The sequence below is a fragment of the Fundulus heteroclitus genome, chromosome 7 (assembly GCF_011125445.2).
Source record: "Fundulus heteroclitus isolate FHET01 chromosome 7, MU-UCD_Fhet_4.1, whole genome shotgun sequence".
Classification (NCBI taxonomy): domain Eukaryota; kingdom Metazoa; phylum Chordata; class Actinopteri; order Cyprinodontiformes; family Fundulidae; genus Fundulus; species Fundulus heteroclitus.
The window spans coordinates 18,755,422-18,776,027 of NC_046367.1; the positions used below are offsets into that span (position 1 = coordinate 18,755,422).

Consider the following 20,606-nt stretch of genomic DNA (forward strand, 5'->3'; position numbering starts at 1 on the left):
TCTGCTGCAGTTCAAACAGAGCAACAGAATGGGGAAGAGGGGTGATTAAAGTCAGGGGCTCTCAAACTTTTCGTGGCCAGGAACCCCTTAGCAGCGGTAAAGTTTTTCTGATAGTATTTTTTAAACAGCCTTTTGTACTGTTAAATACATTAGGATTTATGTATGCTTTTAAAAATATATATAAATACATGTAATATTAGGGATTTGGTGGAGATTAGATCCTCATTCTCGATAAAGCCAAACTCGATGTAACTGTTGTCATACTTCCTAATTTTAGCTGATTTGATGAAGTGGACGGAATTAAATATTTGTCCATTGCGTTACTTAGCTCAACCCCGACAAATCTTCAGCAGTGCCTCCTGAGCCCTGACAAAATGCGTTTCACGGACCCCCAACCCGTGGTTTGCGGGCCCCCGGGGGTCCGGAGACCCCAATTTCAGAGCCGCTGATTTAAGTGACTTTGAACGTGGCGTGGTTGTTGGTGCCAGATGGGCTGGTCTGAATATTTCAGAACCTGCTGATCTACTGGGATTTTCATGCACAACCATTTCTAGGGTTTACAGAGAATGGTCCGAAAAAGACAGACTATCCAGTGAGCGGCAGTTCTGTGAGCACAAATGCCTTGTTGATGCCAGAGCAAAATGGCATCGTTTTAACATATATTTAAAAAAAACTTCATTCTGAAGGTTTGGCGGCTTTTATTTTGCCATGGCTGTGCACCACGATCAATTACATGTGGCTGAAACCCTGGGGGTACAAGGCAACACAGGAAAGTGTTAATCAGGTAGTGGCTCAATCAGCTACTATTTAGCAAAGAAACAAAACAAACCAGAGCGCCCCATCTCCATTACTCATTAGTTTAGTTGTAGAGCTATAGGCTATTATGGCTAATAATAACAAAGGTTGTGGTGGAGCAAGACTGAAGCTGACAATAGCGTACCGCGCATGTGACGTCACCGTCTCAAGAGCAACGCCCCTTTTGCCGCTTTGGTAGGGCATACAGGTAGAGAACGCCCGTAGCAACCAGCAGAAACAGCGATATGACCGACTTTACAGCCGTTAAACTTTCGCAAGACGATGTCCCAGTCACACGGATTACTGGTCGAACTGTGGAAGAACATACCAACCTTCAGCTCAAACGATGGCTTAAGTGTCGAGGGCTTAAAAAGACCGGAAAACGGACCGAGTTGATCGAACGGTAAGCTTTGTTTTTTTTTCCTGCGCGGCGGTCATGGCGTCGTCGGCCGTTTTTTTGTTTGTAATCACCGTCCAGGGATCGGTATATGTTTAATGTTTGTCTTATTTGAAATGTTTTTGAGTAAGCTATCCTGGTAGCAGGGTATCATGTTAGCGCCTGCTACCATGATAGCCTATATGCTATCATGGTAGCAGGCGCTTCATTATTAACATGTCGGCCACCAAAATACTCTTACCTGTTCACTACTTGATGTCTCTGGAATTGGGTCAGGATGTTCTTTGGTTGGGCCCTTTCCTCCGACAAAATGCTTGCTACATATGTACTTGAATTTGGTAACTTTTTCCCGGGTTGAACTGTTGTGTAGGCCGACCGCACCGGTGTACCCAGCGCACACATTTCTCCTTGGCAGTCTTGAAGAAAACATCCATCATATGCGGCCGATCAGTGTACCTCGAGTCGCTGTTGCACGTTCCATAGCAACAATGTTTAAAAACCATGGTCTTAGACTTGGAAAAAGCATTCGTTTTACGAGTAAAACCAAGGGTAACGCACAGCTCTTTTACAGCAAAACAGCGGCGGACTATGCAAGTTTGTCCTACCGCGTACCACGTGATGTGACGTCATCGTGACGTTACGTTTCTAAAAATAGCTCGCTCGCGGTACGCTATTGGAGCAGAAAAAGTAGGAACATGTAGCAACCTAACCTGCTGCTGTAGTTTATTTCTGAAGAAATGATTCAACAAAATTACCTGAAAGACAGAAATTGTACAGGGGTGCTGCTGAATTTATTTACACGAACCAGATCCTTGAGAGACATTACCGGCAACAATCCAGAAGACATGAAGGCCGCTATTGAAGCTGGACTTCATGAACACCTCAGCAGAACCATAAGCTTATTGCTTCCATGCCATGCCGCACTGATACAGTAATTCATACAAAAGGAGTCCCAACCAAGTATTATATACTTTTTAGATGCCTGACCGTGACATTGATCTTATGTAATCTAATTTTCTGAGATACTGATTTTTTTTTTCAATATCTGTAACCCATAATTGTCACAATAAAAAGAAATAAAGGCTTGAAGTAGTTCATTATATAATGAATCTATATGGTTTGACTTTCTGAAATGAGTGACAAAAAATATTTATATTTTTCACCATATTCCATGGTGGTCATGTTTAACTGATTATCACTAACTAAAATCACCTTGAACTATCTATTCTAAAATGAGTGTCTCACCCTTTTTATTTCCCCAAAATACCCGCTCTGCCTGGTGCTATGTGGACACCAGATGACCCATTTCAGCTGCAAAATATACAGTACATTCCCTTCACACTTTGCAACCACTTTATTCTACAGTATCCCTGTTGCGTGTCAAAAGATGATTACATCTGCACATCACAATGCCAGTGCAGCATTGTGGTTTCTCCAACTTCATCTATCAGAGTCTTCTCTGAACCAGTGCATGTTTCTGAGCAATAACCACACACATATGCTAAACATGCAAAAGACATCCATGCCCTGATCTGTCCGTGTGAGCTCTAAATCACAAGCTCCTCATCCAGCACCTACAATGCTCTTTTAAATCAGTCATGTTTTCACCTCCCTTCTGATGTGGCTTTCTTATAGAGGCATCATCTATGCTTGCTACAGATGTAGGAAGTTAAAGCATGCATTTCAAAAACATAAAAGAACCAGAGCCCTCTGGTTCATATGCAGAAGGGGTTTAGAGTACATCAATTTTATACTAATGTGCATACAAAAAATGTTTTAATCAATATTTATTTTTTGGAAAATCTGGATTTTATTTTGTCACTGCACTCATTTGCCTCTTATGAAGAGAATATCATGCCATACTGAATATATGTTTAGGAAAATATATTGTCAAAATATTGTAAAGATGAAACTTGTTTTACCATGAGACAAGGCCCTTTATTTATTTTTTTATTTGAGCAAATAAGCTAGCTTGAAGTTACACAAGTGAAGTGAAGCCTGTTCTAAGCTCATTGTGTAACACCACTAGCAGCAAACATTTTGTTATATTTTCCTTGTTTACAACGGCACGTTTGTTTTACAAGCATGTTTCACAGCTTGTATTTAGTTGTATTTTGTCAGATAAACTCCCAGATGAAATGCTTGAAATGAAAGCACGTTTTTCAAATCATTTCTTTTTGTGAAACAAAAGGAGTGGGGGGGGGGGGGGGGGGGGGATTAATCTGATTTGGTATAATAAAAGCCATATAGCCCATTCCTACTTCCAGGTAAATTAGTATTTTAAAGGAAAATAAAGCTAAATTAAAACAAACCTGAAATTCATGAACACGTGATTACCCATAATCAGGAGTATTTGAAAATTTCTTTAAATATAATAAAATTGCAACCTCCCACATATCTAAAAAGCTTTTTCATCAAGTTTGAATCCATAGCACTACAGACAGATGCTTAAACACAACACAAGTGTGACAGATGACTAAACATCTTGTTTGGATAAACAGGGTAGATTAAACATTTAAAGAAAAACATCTTTGTCATTGCAATTGTACATTCCAACAAAATGAGTCTTCTGCTATTAACCTATAGCCCTTAGTGAGCAGTGAGTGGCTCATAGCACCTGGGGACCAATCTGGGGTTAAGAGTCTCTTGCTCAGGGACCCATGGTGGCAGTCTGCGGGGTTCAAACCGGGTACTTGCAGCCTTCTCAGAATGCAAACACTCTGCTCTAACCACAAGGCTCCTCCCCCTGCTTACTCATTCTACGGTAAACTTTATTGTGCCTTTGCCTAGCTGTTGTGTATATCCCAGACATAAAAGCGCAAGCAGTATCTCACTGAAAAAAAGTACATAATTTTCTGCGAGACTGTAAGAGCATAAAATCAGAGAAGATAAAGATATTCTCATCATTCACCAGCAACACTAAACATGACATCATAATGAAATGTGGTTCTGCAAATCTGGCAAGCATCATCTACAGGGGCTGCACAGTATTTAGTGACTTTGCATTATTATTATAGTATGTGATATAAATTACACAAAGAAATACAAACCCTGGATTTCTACTTGTACAAGCACCATTCATTTGATGATGCTTCTTTAATGTAGCAGGAAATGTTGATGGAGGCATTTATGTTGCCATGGTAAAGTGAATTAAAAAATTATAACCAGGTTTTTTTTTCCAATACCAAAACACCAGATGTACCAAAATGAAACCTGTTTAATAAAACTATGTTGTTAAGATGGAAATAATAAATTATGTCTTCAACTAGCTGAACACGCAACTGACTAAGTGTGTTTTGGAATTAACCTAGACCAAAAAGACATCAACAATGGTTTGTTAAGTATTTGCTTTATTGATCACAAAACATTATCATCACTTCATTCTAAATGATATTGTACCTAATACTGTGCAGCCACTCAGTTATTTTGTTTTGATCTGGAGTGATAAACTGGTCCAAATGGAGCTCAGAAACAGGGACCACAATCATAATCACTGTAAACAGGAATAATTTGATATAAATTCTTTAGAAATTATAATATAATTAGACTACCCCTGCTAATGCATAATTTTATGAAGCAGCACAACAGTTACTGAACAACTGGAGAGTCGATGACGGGTAGAAACTACAGAACAAAAAAAAGTTCTGTTTTTAAACTACAGATGACATAAAATCAAGAGCTTTTGTAGCACAAGGACATCTTCTACTAAGAAATTACACACCAGCAATCTTTGAGTTTTTTTTTTGTATTTGGACAGGGTTTTGAAGACTTAGCATTTCATGCAATAAAGAACAAGTGATGCAGATGTCAGCCCTTCATCTATGGGAGGCAGGATCTATGTACTCTGGTTTAGATTATTAAAACGTGCAAAGAATGAGGAGGATTTCTCTCTTACATTCCTTAACAAGAGATATCACAATATTTCACCATCTCCAAGAATTTTAGTTTGTGGAGGAATTTTAGTTTGTAGAGGAATTTCAGACGTGAAGTCAAAGCAAAGGCTTTGTCAATGTTTTCCGCATAGTAATGTGGGTAAGTGTAGGGCTGGACATTAAATCAATGACACATCAATTGATAGACATATAGTTCAATAGAAAAAAAGGGAGTCAATAAATTCAGTAAAAGAACAGTGCATTCTAGCCTATCATGTAGGTTCATACTACAGTATTACATCCTCCCAACCAATCACAAACACAGACTCATGAATGCTCCGTCACCAAGCTTCAAAGGGTTCAGAGAGCATGTGGTCTTTTTTTTCTTTTTTTAAGACTAAGTTTTGGTAAAAAGTTGGTTGAATAAATGGTTGAACTTGAATCCATTTATTTAAAAATAGGCCATCATGCAACAGCATAAAATGGCCAGGGCTGCACTTAAAATAAATGTTTTGAGTTTTTTCATAATTATTGATATCAATCAATCTGATTTCTATTTTATTAACATGATTTTTTTCTATATTGTCCAGCCCTAGGTAAGTGTTTTCTTTGCAATTCTGCCTGAGTATGCAAACGTACACTGAGATGCATCTGAAAGCGATGACCTCTACAAAAGCGGAGGACGAGCAATGATATGCATGGATTTACAGACGAACATTGCTGTCGAAGCAGCCAATAGGCTGCAACAGTAACTTTGAATCAATTAAAGGGTTAAAATGAGAAGAAAATTCAAAGAATACTAACCATACATCAGTTTGTTACATAACTAGCAAGTTAAAATCCATGGACAAGGAGAACCTTCACAAAAAAAGAAAACAACAACAACCTCAAAGAAACTAGACGAGGGACGGTTAGCAGTATAAATGTTTTAAGTCAAGGTTTAAAAAAGTTGTAGTTTCAAAACTACAAAAAGTTTCCTTCTTGCTATTAGTATAGTTCAATATCCTTTACTAATGGTGACAGAAAACATGCCAGAGTGACCAGTATTTTCTCTGGCATGTGAGTGTAGTCTAGTTGTTCTCAAATGTTTACTGTTGCACCCCCTTTGAAGAGTGAAAGAATTTGACCCCCCACCCCCAACTCAACCAAATGTCTCAAAAATGTGTTGTGTTCTCTCTTAATGCATTGAAGCTGTCACCCAGAAGATTACCCAGAATCCCTATTACATTTTTATACTATGTTTTTTTTACAAAAACTAAAATGTATGACATCCAGCTGCTTTTATTTAGACCATTTCTTCTCACAAAACACTCATGCTAGTACTGCCTATAACATTACTTGAATGTTACCTTGTTACAAAGATTTAAACACAATAAACAGCTGTTAATTCTAATAGTAGCGTTCTGCTGATTAATGCGCAGTATTAAATCTTTCTTTGTCTCTCTGCCCTTTACATAGTAACAAGTATAACAAGAGGTAGCTTACGTGGAGGTTGCTGCTCAGACTTGCTGCATGTAGGTAAGCCAAGTGTAGTTTAAAAAAGCATTTCTTTAATGTGGGTGGTGTCTTTCTTGTAAAAGTGGGAACTGTGTGGTAACCTTTCACACAGCTGACCTGCAGTGTACCGTGACGTGTTAGCACAGCAGATTGCTGAAACAATCTTTCACTTGGTGGTAATAAGCAACAAATTTGGTTCACACATGCTCCAGGACATATTCTCCCAGAAAAGTATAGCCCCATTTACACTACCCTTTTGAAACCGTGCCAAGAACGGTCCGAGCTTGGTAACTGAGATAATTATCTAGTGTAAATGGAACGCAGATGAACTGCACCGTGCCAGACACAACCGAACCGCGCTAAATCTAGTACTAGTTCGATAGTAGGGTTCGGCACAGTTCATCACTGGCTCGGTACTCTGATAACAAAGAGCTTATGATAAGACCGCGTCATTTCCTTACAGTCAGCTGACTAAACAGTTCTGTAAGCACAACAAACATAAGGGAGACTTAAATAAAACCAAAAAATATATAAAGAACGTGAACAACTAATGAAAGCAACAGTTGATAAGCCTCTGTAACCATGAAAGTTCAGACATTCATAAAAATACTAGCTTCCCTACCTTGCCACATGATTTCCAGTAATGATTCTGCTTAGCAGTGTGAAGAACCTCAATGTTTGTTGTCGTTTCCTGCATCTATAAGCCCTGATTAGACTATTGTTTGTCTTATCCACTTCCCAAAAGCCGACTCTGTCAAGTAAATTTACCAAGGGTTGCTTTTCTTCGCCTGACTCTCCGCAAACAATGAAATATCACAAATATAACGAGACATAACTTCTTGAATGTTACGGGTGTCGCTTGATTCTCTCCTTCAATCCATGTCAATAGGAAGCGGGGAACCGTGCTAGCGTGATGTGTAAATCGTCATAAGAACCAAGCTCGGCACGGGTAACTGATCCAATCTCGGTCCGAACTCATCATAGATCGGTTTAACAGGCTAAATGTAAATGTAAACATTTAATCTGATAAGGCAATTTATTTAATTACACAACTGCATCCACAATCGGCTGAATAATATGGAACATACCTGGAAGGTTGAGTGGGGTAAATTAGCATAACAAGTCAGCAATTTAAACCGGGTTTAAAGTTCTCATTAGCGCATTTCATCTTAACAGTCGTTAAGATGGTTATTGTCAGATTATGGTGAAATTAGACCGTGAGCGTAGTGGTGCTATGTGCTAAGATAACAGTACGACACAAATGTTTGAGAGCAACATAAAGCTATTTTGCATCGGCAAAGTGCCAAATCATCAAGTTCCATCAAGTAAAAAGATTCTCATGAAATACTGACTTAATCTGCTGCGCTAAATTTGGGAGGTGCCGCAAACTCCATTTCTGTATCCCAGCCAAGAAAAACCTCAACTTTCTCTGGCATCTCATCCAAAGAACTTCAACACATAACTTAGAAACTATAAGACTGTGGTATGCCTTGATAAGAGCAGCAAACGTGTGGTAAAGAGTCAAATTTTGTGAAGGAAAAGAAAAAAGGGGATAAAAGCAGATCATAAAAGGATGATGCTTATATGCAAATTAACAATTGCAACATAACTCAGGGACAAACACTGGGCCTCTGTGTTTTCAGCTAACAAAAAGGAAGAGTAGTTCCCACAGAAAGTTGGAACAAACGTGTGCCTTCAGATGGAAACATGATCAGACCTATAATGAAGTATTTCTCCAACTGCTCTTTCTTGACTCTCCTCTAACAAGCAGGATTATTAGAAGTAAATTATAATTTTTGGGATTCTTGTTGGGACATAGAGGACTTTGAGGTTGTGGGAGTAATGAGAGCATAGTCATTCCTCTCGGCTCCACAGAGGACCCAATTTTGACTCGTAGCACAAAGAAAATCTTTTCAACATAATGCCTTGATGAAGTCAGGGCGAAAACATAAAAAATTGGAGTTATACAGTGAGAAGTTCAAGACTTAAAAGAAAAGGCAAAAAGAAGTTGAAGAAATAGATGACAAACATTGAGCTGAAGAATAGTTTCAGAAAGTGGAGCGAGAGAACAAAAGAAACATATGGATGTAATTGAGGGTCTATGAAGTGCTGATGTCATCTTCCAGTCAGGTTATCAGGCCCAAGGCAAAGCTGCTCAACAACTCCGAAAACATGCCCCTCTTCTCCAAACATATGAGAGGTTCGACACAAACACACCGCATGATACAGTCCACATGCTTCTACATGAGCCACAGTAGGGCTTGACGCTTAACACAGCATGCTTTAGGTGTTTGCTTTACCTAATCTGTAAACAGAAGACGCTATCCTCTCAAACGTTAACTGTGATTAAAGGTTTTCTCTGCATGTGCATAAACACAAGCCCATTCTGTCCTTCCCATTAGCCTCTTTGGCAGGGCTGTACAATGACCTCATCTGCATTGGGCTGAAGTCCAGAGAAAACACACACACACACACGCGCACACACACACCAGAGCCTGTGCTGTCCCATATAAGGACTTGCTGATGATGTAATGGGCGCCACAGACTCTTGCTGTGAGTGAGACTCAGTTTGCAGAGAGAACTTCTCATAATGTTTGGTTTTCCGGATGGAATGTCCACATCACCGGGGAAACGGCGTATTCCGAGGGTTTTAGAGAAGGAAAAAGAACGGCTTCTTTGTCCAGGTAAGAAACAAGACTTGCTATTGCCACAAAAAAGACGCTAACTTTGATCATTTGTTCTATTTGAACAGCTATACTTGAAAGATAGGCTCAGATGGGCTGCGGACAAATAATCTCGACAAGGTTTACGTAAAGGCACTTTTACAAAGCTAATCAGAGACTCTAACAGAGTCTTAGTTCTGACGTTAAAGTTAAAGTCGGCGCTGCGCTACATCTTTACACTTTAGGGAATTGAAAATCTATGTTTGAGCATATCTGCAGAAGTTTTGTGTCGGTTCAGCTAGCTATGGAGTAAGCTAATTAAAACATTTGTCCCTTACTTTCAGACCAGCTCTGCATTTCATTTAACAGAGTAAATTAAAAAGGATTAAAAAGTTAGATTTTAAGACTACAGAGCTGACTTAGATTTGTCTAACCCATTTTAAACACCTAAGAGTGTATTCTGTCTTTCCCCCTTTACTAAAAATTAGGAACATGTAGATCTAAATATCAGCGCTTTGTTGAGCTTAGGAAAGCAACACCGACAGCAAACGGACCAAACTCACACACTCTATGAGGTTTAAATAAGGGTAAAAAGACCCTAAACTGTTCTGTGTGCATTTATTTTTTCAAACTTTCTGAGTCTACTCTCAAGTTCAATTCTGGTTTGCAACCAGGGAAATGTTGAGGAGTGACATCTATTGATGAAAAGTAGCCAGTCTGTAATCACTTCCAAGAACAACGGGGGGAATTCCTGCCTCTCCAAGCTGCAAGTTTGGTAGCCGTCGAGGTGCACAGAAGGGGGGCCAGTGGCTGCAGTGCTGTGGGTACTTGAGAGGAAAATAACTTCTTAATTAACTAACACTCCCTACTAAGGGACCATCTGCCGTACAAGTCAAACGATCCTACAGATTACATGCTCACTAGAGACAAATACCCCAAAGTAAAGAGGCATGCAGCGGTAACTGCATGTTGGGTTATGGAAAAAAAAAAACTGCATTTTCAGGGAACAGCGAACTTTCACTGAATGATGGTACCTCTTAGGCCACACGGGTAATTATGAACACACACACTACTAGAGGACAAGTTATCTGATTAAAGCTTCAACAAATTAGTCTTCCATAGACATTACATTATCACAGTGTGATAGTAGTAAGTAAATATGCCAAAGCATTAAACAGGTTATTCAGAACCAGAACTGTAAAAGAACTGGAACCCCTTTTGAGGAAAAGCCCATTAAAAAAACAGAATCTAGGTTCTACACAGGCATAAAGCCCAACTTATTAAAAGCTAAAATTCTTTTTATTACACTGCGAAAACAGAACCACCAAAAATTTGCATTAATTACATGACAGGTATTAAATTGAACATATTTATTCTAGTTTATATTGAAGTCTATGTATGAAATACAAATAAATACATGTTTGATCACATTCTTCTTAGCTCAATGAGTAACATTTTTTTGAAAAGAAAGCAATATATCGTGTTATACATTTTTTTGTTAAAAGTGTTTGAGGAAACACCATGATACCTTGGTATTTTTACTCAAGGTTTTTATACCATGAACATTTCATGCTGCTTTACCTTGATACCTGGTCTAAGCCTGTCTAAAAATATGTTTATTCATCCCTCTACAGACTCAAGCTCTAGTTAAGGAGAAAAAGATACTACAAAACCAAGACTTACAAAACATGAAGACAAAATATCAACTCTAAAAGAGGACGTAACCAAGCTGGAGGCTTTTGCACTGCTGCTTGCAACAAAGCAACAACATTAAGTGTTGTGGTAGACGAGCAGACATAAAATCAAGGTCTTGACCGTCGCCATTTATATCAAGAAGGGACTTTACACTGATCAACCTAAATTACCAATTTCCATGGCAGCCCCGAGCCTGTTGACAGAGGTGGAAGCGCTGAGGAGGAGGGTGGTGGAAATGGAGGGGAAGGACGAAGAGCTGACACGGATGGCGGATCAGTGTCGAGACCTTGACCGCAGACTAGCAAACGAGACCAGGAACTGCCGTGGTTTAAAGTTTGATGTGGATAAGCTACACGGCAGAATCTGTGAAATGGAGAGGATGGAGGAGGCTTTGGGCAAAACCAAACAAGAATGTGCTATTCTGAAGAGAACCTTGGAGAAAGAGAGAGAGTTCAGCAAGACCATCTCTGGGGAGCTCGAAGATCTTAGAATTAGGGTGAGAGAGCTAGAGGCTGTTGAGGGTCGACTAGAAACAAGTGAAATGATTGTCAGACAAGACCTGGGCAAGCTCCGAGCGCTGACCGCGGCTCTGGTGGAGGACAGAAAGAGTATGGCAGAGAAGCTCCGACAGGCAGAGGAAAAAATGAGTAAGAAGGAGAGCAAGAAAAATGAGCATGGTAATTTGGCAATGATGACAGAGAGGCTGAGAGAGGAAAGGCAGCTGGCACTAAGATCTAAGGCAGATTTAGAAGAGAAGATTAGGGACATAATAAAGGAAAAGGATGAGCTCCGAGACAGACTAAAAACAGAGGAGGAGAGGAACAGGGAGCTACAGAGTAAAATAACCACAATGAAGAAAAAGTTAAACCTCTTTGAGAACAGGAAAGAAAAAGAAGAGAAGTGCACGAGCAACGCTGCCCATTTGTGCCAAACGGAGGACAACAAAGTTAAAGAGCTGACTAAAGAGCTTGATGAGCTCCAGAAGAGACTCCAGAACAAGGAGGTCTTGGAGGCAGAACTGCTGAAGGTTGAGGAAGATTTCGAGGCCCTAGAAAGGAGACTGAATGATGAAAGGAGGAGGTCACAATCTTTAAGAGAAGAGCTAGAGGAGGCAAAGAAGGAGCTTTCCAGCTTCAAGCATGGAGAAAAAGAGGAGGTGAACAAGGAGCACCTTCTTCTTTGCCATCTTCAGAAAGAGCAAGTCAAATCCAGACTCCTAACCAGAGAGGTAGATACCCTAAAGGAGAAACTCCAGAAGTTGATGGGGACAGAGGAGTCAATCTGCAAGGTCCAGATGGATCAGTCAACATTGCAGAAAAAATTGGCCCAGCAGGAAGCTAAGAACAAAGAGCTGGCCCAGCACATGGAGAAACTGACGAGTGAGCTCAACAGTTACAGACAAATCAAGAACTGGACATCTGGTGCCAATAAACACTTCTCAGACCTCCACCAGACCACCAAAGAAGTACAAACTGAACCTGAAGAAAACCTTGTTTCCAACCACAACACGCACAGCGAGAGATTGAGTCAAGAAAACACCGACAAGCGTCTAAACCACAAGGCCGAGGTCACAAATAAAGAAGGCACACTAGTCAGCAGCGTCGACAGCTTCAACACTGCAGCCGTGAGCAGCCATTCAGAGGCGGATATGCACCAGGCCGTTAACGGAGAGGTGATGATGCTTACCCACACACCTGGGCAGCCATTGCAGATTAAAGTCACGCCACATCACATGATCAGCACAGCCACACTCGAGATTACCAGCCCTTCTGGAGACACCAGCACCGCCGCCATCCCAACGAGTGGGGCATCCTCAAAGCAGAGAATTACCATCATTCAGAGCTCAGGTTCACCCGTGGCCAATCCTAAAAGCCCCTCTTCAAGTCCTGACCGCACCCTCTCCCCAGTCAATGGAACGCCCATCTCTCGAGTTTTAAGCTCAAAATCGTCCCGCTCTGTCACACCAGACAACAATAATTCACCCATTCAGATTGTCACGGTCAGGACGTGCTCTCCTGAGCCAACAGAAGTTGCAAATCCGGCGATCTTCTGCAAGACTCCCGAGAGGGCCAACAGCTGGCAGCGCCAAATGTCCAACAGCAGTGACACAAGTCCCAGTATCATCACAACAGAGGACAGCAAGATCCACATCCATCTGGGGACGCCCTACAGCCCCCCTCTGAATAGTATGGCTCAAAGCATGCCACCGCCTGTTGGGCCGTACTACCTTCGGCACGAGCAAAGGACTCAAGTAATCGCCAACGGATGCAACGTGAAAGGTGTTGGCAAGATCACAAGCAGCATCACTATATCCCCCGCTAACGCTCACGCATCACACTCAAACATCACCGTTAGTGGACTTTGTGATTAGCAGCAAACAAGGAATTGAATGCCCAAATTTGTTTTGAGTTTATTCTCATATAACCTTTCATAGTCTCCCAGAAGTGCCTTTGTTAAGCCCATTTACTGCTATTTAGAACCTTTACAAATATTTTAATTGCATTTTGTACACCTCTCGGTAACTAATCGTGTAATGCAATTATTGTAATTCCGTGTTTCATTAACAATTATTTTCTTGCAAATTAAAAGTTTGTTCTTTGCATTCATTCTGTGAGCACTTTTTGAGATACTGGGAAGCTTTTTAGTTCAATACAGAACAAAGTCAGCCAAGTTAACCAGGTAAAAAAAAGGTAACTTAAAGCATCTTTATTAAATATACAACAGGAGGAAAAGTGTCATATTTGCTGTGTACAATTTAATCTTTCACTGACTCTCACATATCTGAAACCATCAAATGGAATAAAATTGTATTTTTCCCTTCATACATCCATCAATCTGGTTTCTACATCTATACTGATGAGGACTGGTCATGGCTTGGTTACCAGGATCAAGGGTATCTGGGTTTAGAAAGGTTAGAGTTTTTGAAACATTGTATTTAAATTATAAGGTTACTATAGTTTAAATCTCCAGAGTGGCCACAGTATCCTATAGCTGTTTCAAGCACAGCATAAACTGCTGGTCAACCGACTGAAAGAAGCAAACCTTTATGTTGTCTCTTGTTTACAACACTTATCCACATGAATAGGGCCAACATAACCAGTGCTATACTGCAAATATTTCTGGAAACTACTTGCATAGGTAATAGCTTGCCATGTATGTTTGTTACCTTATTCCGTGATATGTTGTACAATTTAGCATCACTTAAAAAAAACTGTTGCTTATCTGCTTACAATAAAAGCTATTTGATAGTGTTACACCTGTTTGAAATATCTGTAAATACTACAAAGGCTGCTGTATTGTGAGAATCTCCTATAGGCCCATGCCTAAAGGAGAAGGCATGGGATTTTTAGTGGGATTACTTTGCACTAGTTTCCAAAATATGAAAATGTTCTTCTTTTTTCACTACTTGTATGAAAAATATACTATCAAGAAAAAGAGCATGACACCTGTACATCCCTTAAATAACAAATATAAAAATACCATGTGTAAAAAACTTTATGTGTAATTTCGGTGATACGTTGAGGGCCATTTAACTTTTTAAGTCCCAGAACTGTCTTGTTAAAAATACAAAAGAATTATATATATATATATATATTATTAGTATTACTATAATATAAAGAACATCGTTTTAATATGAATGAACAAATGCAGAAGGAGGCTAGGAATACAGCATTTGATCTCAGCCTTCAACCTCAAAAAATAAGTTGAAAAACAACAAAGTATTTAGGTCAGTCGATTCTTTCTAATAAACCAGATATTAGCAGCAACATTAAAGCCAAACTGATAGCATTAAGGGCTTCAAAGCAATACAACAAGCACAAACCTTTTCAAACACGTGGGAAATGATAGAATAGATACATGCAGCAGGGGAGGGTGGGGGGAAATCAAAGGCCTAATTCAACATGTGTATACTAAACAGATTTAATTAGATCTAGTTACAAAGTAATGATGACTTGTGTCCTCTAAATTAAAACACTGACATTAGAAAGGGAATGCAACGGCGTCTCCTGAGGTTATTATGGTGACAAATTTCGACAACGTTAACTACCCTAATGGCATCAGTTGGCAAGATGGCACGGGGCATCTGTAGACAGTTCGGGGGAATTGGCCGAGGCTCTTTTGGAAACCTCTGTTATCAGTGTGAACATTTACCCACAAGACAACAACATCAGCCACACTGGGGATTGCAAATCTTTGCTTAATTCATTCACCAGACTTCAAAAGTTGATTATATGCCCTCAGTAGCAGACGTCAGTTCTCCTTTTCTGCCTTGTCAATCTGCTATCAGACTTGTAGCATTTTGTTTCAAAGAGCATTGTTGTATAAATATGGGTAAGAAAGGACAGACGAGGTAATGGTCACAGAAAGCTTATATATTGTTATCGATATCTTCCCTCATCATGGGGTATTATGGGGTAGCCGTCATGTCTGGTCACACCAGGCCCAGGGGGAAACGTCAGCTATCCCTTAACTGAGGCGATACAATATTAATCCCTTACATAAAAAACTGTTTTTAATAAAAAAAAAGTCATAATTTAGGTGGTTACATCTAATATGTTCACATGTGTTAATACATTTAGACAGATTATCCAAAAATGCAGTTAAGGATAAACAGCAATGATGCTCTTTTTGCTACTGCTACCTTTCCTCGTCGACCTTTTCCTGGTCTGACCTGCCAATTCCAAATTTGACAAATTTGGATTTTTTCTTTTCTTTCTAAGGACTACAATAGATTGAGTGGGTTTCCAACCACTCTGTTTTCTTTTGAACACGTACGGCTGGGGATGAAAATAGCTTTGGACGGGTTGTTAAAATTTGGGCCGCTTTTCACAACATTTGGCAGGTTTTTAGGAAGTGGTCATAGGAAAATTCTATGAAAATAGTTTTCATTGTGTGGCTTAAAGGAAAAAATAAACTTGCACAATTTAAACAAATGCCGTTTTCTAATACTTATTTTATCAATTAATTTATTTTGAAATGCCTAGAATCTGTCGAACTTGACATCATCAGTGATTAACAGTCATAGGTTAATCAAGTAATGGTATTGGTTAATGTCAGATGCAAACGCCCCAAATGTGGTTCTGATTTCGACTGATCAACTTTCAAATTTCATATCTGTGTGTGAAAGAGAAATGTTAGATTGATCTATACTTTGAAAGAAATTTTGTATAAAACTAAGAACATGACCTTTATGAGTAGGACATTTAGTCGCTTGATTGCACATTTTGAGGGGAGCCTGTATGTGCAACGTTTATTTATTTTCTTTAGTGCAGCTGTGTGCTAATGGCATGTTCTTTATTAGGTGTGTAATAGTCCTATGCTTTTAACATGAGTTCAAGGGAGGTTGAGATTTGGGCTTGCTTTTTTTCAAATTATTATTATTATTTTGGCAGGTTTTATATGCTGGAAACTGTCAGATCTGCCATCTCACCCTGGTACCTTGCTACCCTGGTAGCAGCAAGGTAGTAGTTTTATTACCTTGCTTACAGAAAATGTTGGAATTACATTTATATACAATTATATATTTTATTACAAGTATATTAAATATTCCCTTTAATACATCAAAAATATTGTGTCCCTAGGAACTCAAATAATGTTTTCTTGGAATCAGAACATGTCAATAAGAAAAAAATGCATTTGCAGGCTGACATGATGAGAGCTCTTAGTTTTACTTCATGCAGTGATCTTCCTCTCAGGCCAAACATCTGGTTTTGGCATATTTGAAAGGCAGGAAACGGCCACAGTGCATACAACATGCAGGTACAATATGACCTGGAAGTTCTGGAACCCCTTCAATATTATATGGGAACTTTACAAAACATCACCACAAAAACAAAAACAAGAAAAAGATAATCTAATCAAAAATAAAAATAGTAATATTGCCGTCTAGAAAACTGCAAATATATTTACTGGCATTATTTATGGAACTGCGTGAAATTGAAAGTAACTTAACATTTTAGCAAGTCGATCACAAAAGGGGAAGAATAGCAAAGGCATTCCTGCTCAAAATGGTTGTTTTTGAGTACATACTGTTGTGTTTATATTGTTCAGATCTAAATGATAATAAATCTAAAGACGACAGAATGATGATGATCATTCTGTCGTCTTACCTTCACTACAGCAGCTGTGTTATATTGTTGGCCTGTTCTCACAGCTGTTTTGCAAAACAATGTTTTATTTTGGAAATACGTATATATGGGACATTAAAACACCTCATGCAATAAAGCACCCTGAATAAAAATCAACACATCTCTTTCTATACGCTCATCTAGACTGTCATGTTTCCAGAATCTCCTCATAACATAGCGTTACTTAGCTGGGCAACAAAATCAGATCGTCTTTGAACTACATGGCTGCCCCCTATCGGTGAGCAGCGAGCATGCGTGAGCGATGCGAGAAGTAGCCGCTGGGAACTTCCTGTTTATGTATGCAGTTTATGTACGAACACGTGGAGAGCGGAATCAGAGCACAGATGTGCGTGAACTACAACCGACTCTGAAGTTCACGAGGACGTGGAGGACACAAGGAGCGACATTAGAGAAACTTTGGGCAGTCTGTGTTAGCCCTGTACAGACTCAGAGCAAAACACGTGTTTTTTACACAGCCTCTACTTAAAACCACACGCGTTACCAGCGTGTCTGAGCAGCTTATGGCTGTAATTAGCTACACCAAACGCACCGGCGCGCGGATTTCCACGTGTCGCCTACTTATTACATGCCGAGAAAAGCTACAGTTAGCAACTAACTATTAGCCAAAGTTAGCCTCTGGATAGTTTGTTCTCTCACAGCAGCATGGGCCTGCAGGGATACGCCTTGAATATCCCATACGAAGGAAGCGAAACGTTTAGATTATTACCTTCACGGTTCCACCAATCGTCACCCAAATCGTCCCCCATGTTTTCGAGATAGAAATCCTGCCAATCCGAATAGACCGCTAAAGGAAGCGTGTCTGCGGTACGTTCACTGCAGCTCGGAGGAAAAGAAGCTAATTACAACAATGTGCAGTTTGATAAAAAAGAAAAGAAAAAAACACACTTTAAAACGTTGCTTGGTAATTAACCAACATATTTAGTAAACTAATAAAGTTATGCTATCCAAACTGTCAGAAGATCATGTTTTAAATTAAACGGTATAATAAGGCGAACTTGCGGACCGTAAACGTTACAGACGTTTTTGTAGAATACCGGTTGAACGTCATAAAAGTGGCATTTATTGTGTGCTGTAGAGGTAAATGTAGCAGAGACCATGCGCTAAAAGATCATACATTAACTGATATAAATCTATATGAAATAGATTAGTGAGATGAACATTATAAAAACAGCAGACATTTAACATATTTAAAGCTGTAAAAAGAATCAACCTTATTTTGCCAAGCGTGAGGGTACGGACAAGGAATTTGACTGAAATGGTTCTCAGCGCACATAAATAACCTGTACTTTAAGTAACAAATATACTTTTGTTAAATTGGCAAAAGTATTCTGACTTTTTTCATATTTTTCCACAGTACAATTGCAAACTTCAATTTAAGTGATAATTCTACCCAAAATAGTGCAAAATTGTAAAAATAAAAATGAAGAATGACATGGTTTTCAAAAAATTTTATCTGAAAAGTGTGCTCTCTTTGTTTTCAGCTTCCTATACACTGAGGGCCAGCCTTAGGAGGGTATGGGCCCCTAGGTTTGAACTGCTTTAGGGGCCCTATTCGCAACCCTGGTTGTGTACTATTATGTGTATATATGCATACTAAATGACCCTAATCAAGACTCTGGTGAGCCCTTGCCGGGACATTACAAGTCAGCTCTATGGAAGCACTGGTACTATAATCTTTTATAGTTTTATTTATTGTTGTGTGTGTCGTGTTGTGGTGTGTTTTATTTTTCTTTTATGGGCTACGAGTCTGAATAATTAATCAATCAGGCATACGTATCTAAGGCCCACAGTCATATTCAATAAACTAGAATATGGGTTCCAATGAGACTCATTTGTTAATCTAAAAAAAACAAAAAAAAACAAGCTCTTCTGGCTCCTTCCAGTGATCCTACTGCCATGATATGGATGATATAGATAAAAAGCATATCGATAAAATAGAAATTAAAGTGATCAATATCGATAATTATCAACAAATTCAAAACATATGTTTTAAGAGCTGCCCTGCCCATTTTATACTGTTGCTGAGCGACTTCGTTTTAGATATAGAACACACAAACACTGAATTCCAACTGAACCCTTTATTCAACCAACTTTTTACCAAAACCTCAAGTTTTTAAATATAGGAAGAATGTGTGCTCTCTGAGCTCTTTTGAAGGGGGTGGAGCTTGGTGACGGAGCTTCCTTGGTCTGCGTTGTGATTGGTTGGGAGGATGCAACGATTGTAATATGAACCTACATGATAAACTATAATGCAAAAGGAAGGAAAACTATTCTATTGAACTTATTATTGACCCTTTTTTTTCTATCATCGATATATGTCTATTGATCGATATATGTTGTTATTGAATTATCGTTCAGCCCAAGTGTAAAGTAATATTTAAAAAAAAAAAAAAAATGTGTGTGTGTGTGTGTGTGGGGGGGGGGGGGGGGGGGGGGAGATTTGTTTTTGTTTTCAGCCAAAAAAAGAAAAATCACTGAACAATCCACAAATACCAAAAGTATTTGTGAAAAAAAGGGGATTTGTTTGAAAACCTCCTCCTTAGAGGGATTTCAGGGAAAAACAAAAAAAAAGCATGACCATTTCTGATCTACTTTTAAAGAGTGATAAAAATAGTCGTGGCTCTGCTCATAACAGAACCCATATGGATGGGCCAGACAGGTTTTAAGCCTACATGTAAAACACTATGTGTAAAGAAAAACAATGCATTTCACTTTGCAAATTAACTATAGCAACACGGGCCAAATGTGGAAGAAAAATCTGTAGGAAGCTGCAAAAGAATTAAGACCAGGGTGGAGGTTCACATTCCAATAGGCCATCAACGCTAAACATGAAGTCAGAGCTACAGAGGAATGGCTTAATCCAGTCTGAGTGAGCTTCAGCTATTTTGCCGACAAAACTTCAGTTTCTAGATGTGCAAAGCTGGTAGCGACATATCCCAGAACACTTCACTGCATGAACTGTATGAATAGCACACCTTTCCAATTTTTATTTTTGGGTAAAATCTTTAGAGAAGCTTTACCATGAAACGCTACTTTGTGTTTGTCTGTCACATAAATAACAGGTTGTGGTTGTTGCTTGACAAAATGTGAAAAAGCTCAAAGGGAGTGACTACTTTTTTGCAGAGGACTGTAAATATGTCATACCCAAATTTCACATTATACATTTTTATTTTCAACGCAAGACAGCTGTGTTACCAAGTCCAAGGTGTACTTGACGCTACCTCAGAAGATATAAATATTTCAATGTTATGTTACTTTGTGCAAAAGGTTTTCAATAAATGCTCTGCACAATATTGCTAAATCAATGCTTCTGATTGTCCCCAATTTGTACAACAGCATGGTGAAATAGAAATACAGATGACAAAATAAACATGTCACAGTTCTAAAATGCAAATACTTTCAGCTAGAGATCAGCTAATATATTGACCATATAATACTTTTGGCAAATATTTTTTTTTTATTTTTTTTTATCTCAGCTCTTTCTCTGACCAAGAAAGTGTGTAAGTGTTCTGCACAGAGTGCTAAGGCAGTAAAAGTG

General features: G+C 39.1%; 2 protein-coding genes across 2 annotated transcripts in view; one reads left to right on the top strand and one right to left on the bottom strand.

Annotated features, from left to right (window-relative positions):
• Positions 1-17,891, bottom strand: part of cmss1 (cms1 ribosomal small subunit homolog) — a 43,350-nt gene extending 25,459 nt beyond the window's left edge. The window contains exon 1 of the mRNA XM_036139110.1: positions 17,775-17,891. Coding sequence (XP_035995003.1) covers positions 17,775-17,814 — 40 coding nt within the window. The 5' untranslated portion in view covers positions 17,815-17,891. The remainder of the gene's footprint in view (positions 1-17,774) is intronic.
• On the top strand, positions 9,101-14,173 carry LOC105927590 (filamin A-interacting protein 1-like). Its single transcript, XM_012864422.3, has 2 exons — positions 9,101-9,245; positions 10,859-14,173. Exon 2 carries the CDS (start codon positions 11,098-11,100, stop codon positions 13,288-13,290), a length of 2,193 nt encoding a protein of 730 aa, XP_012719876.2. The 5' UTR covers positions 9,101-9,245; positions 10,859-11,097; the 3' UTR covers positions 13,291-14,173.
• Positions 17,892-20,606: the final 2,715 nt, after the last annotated feature.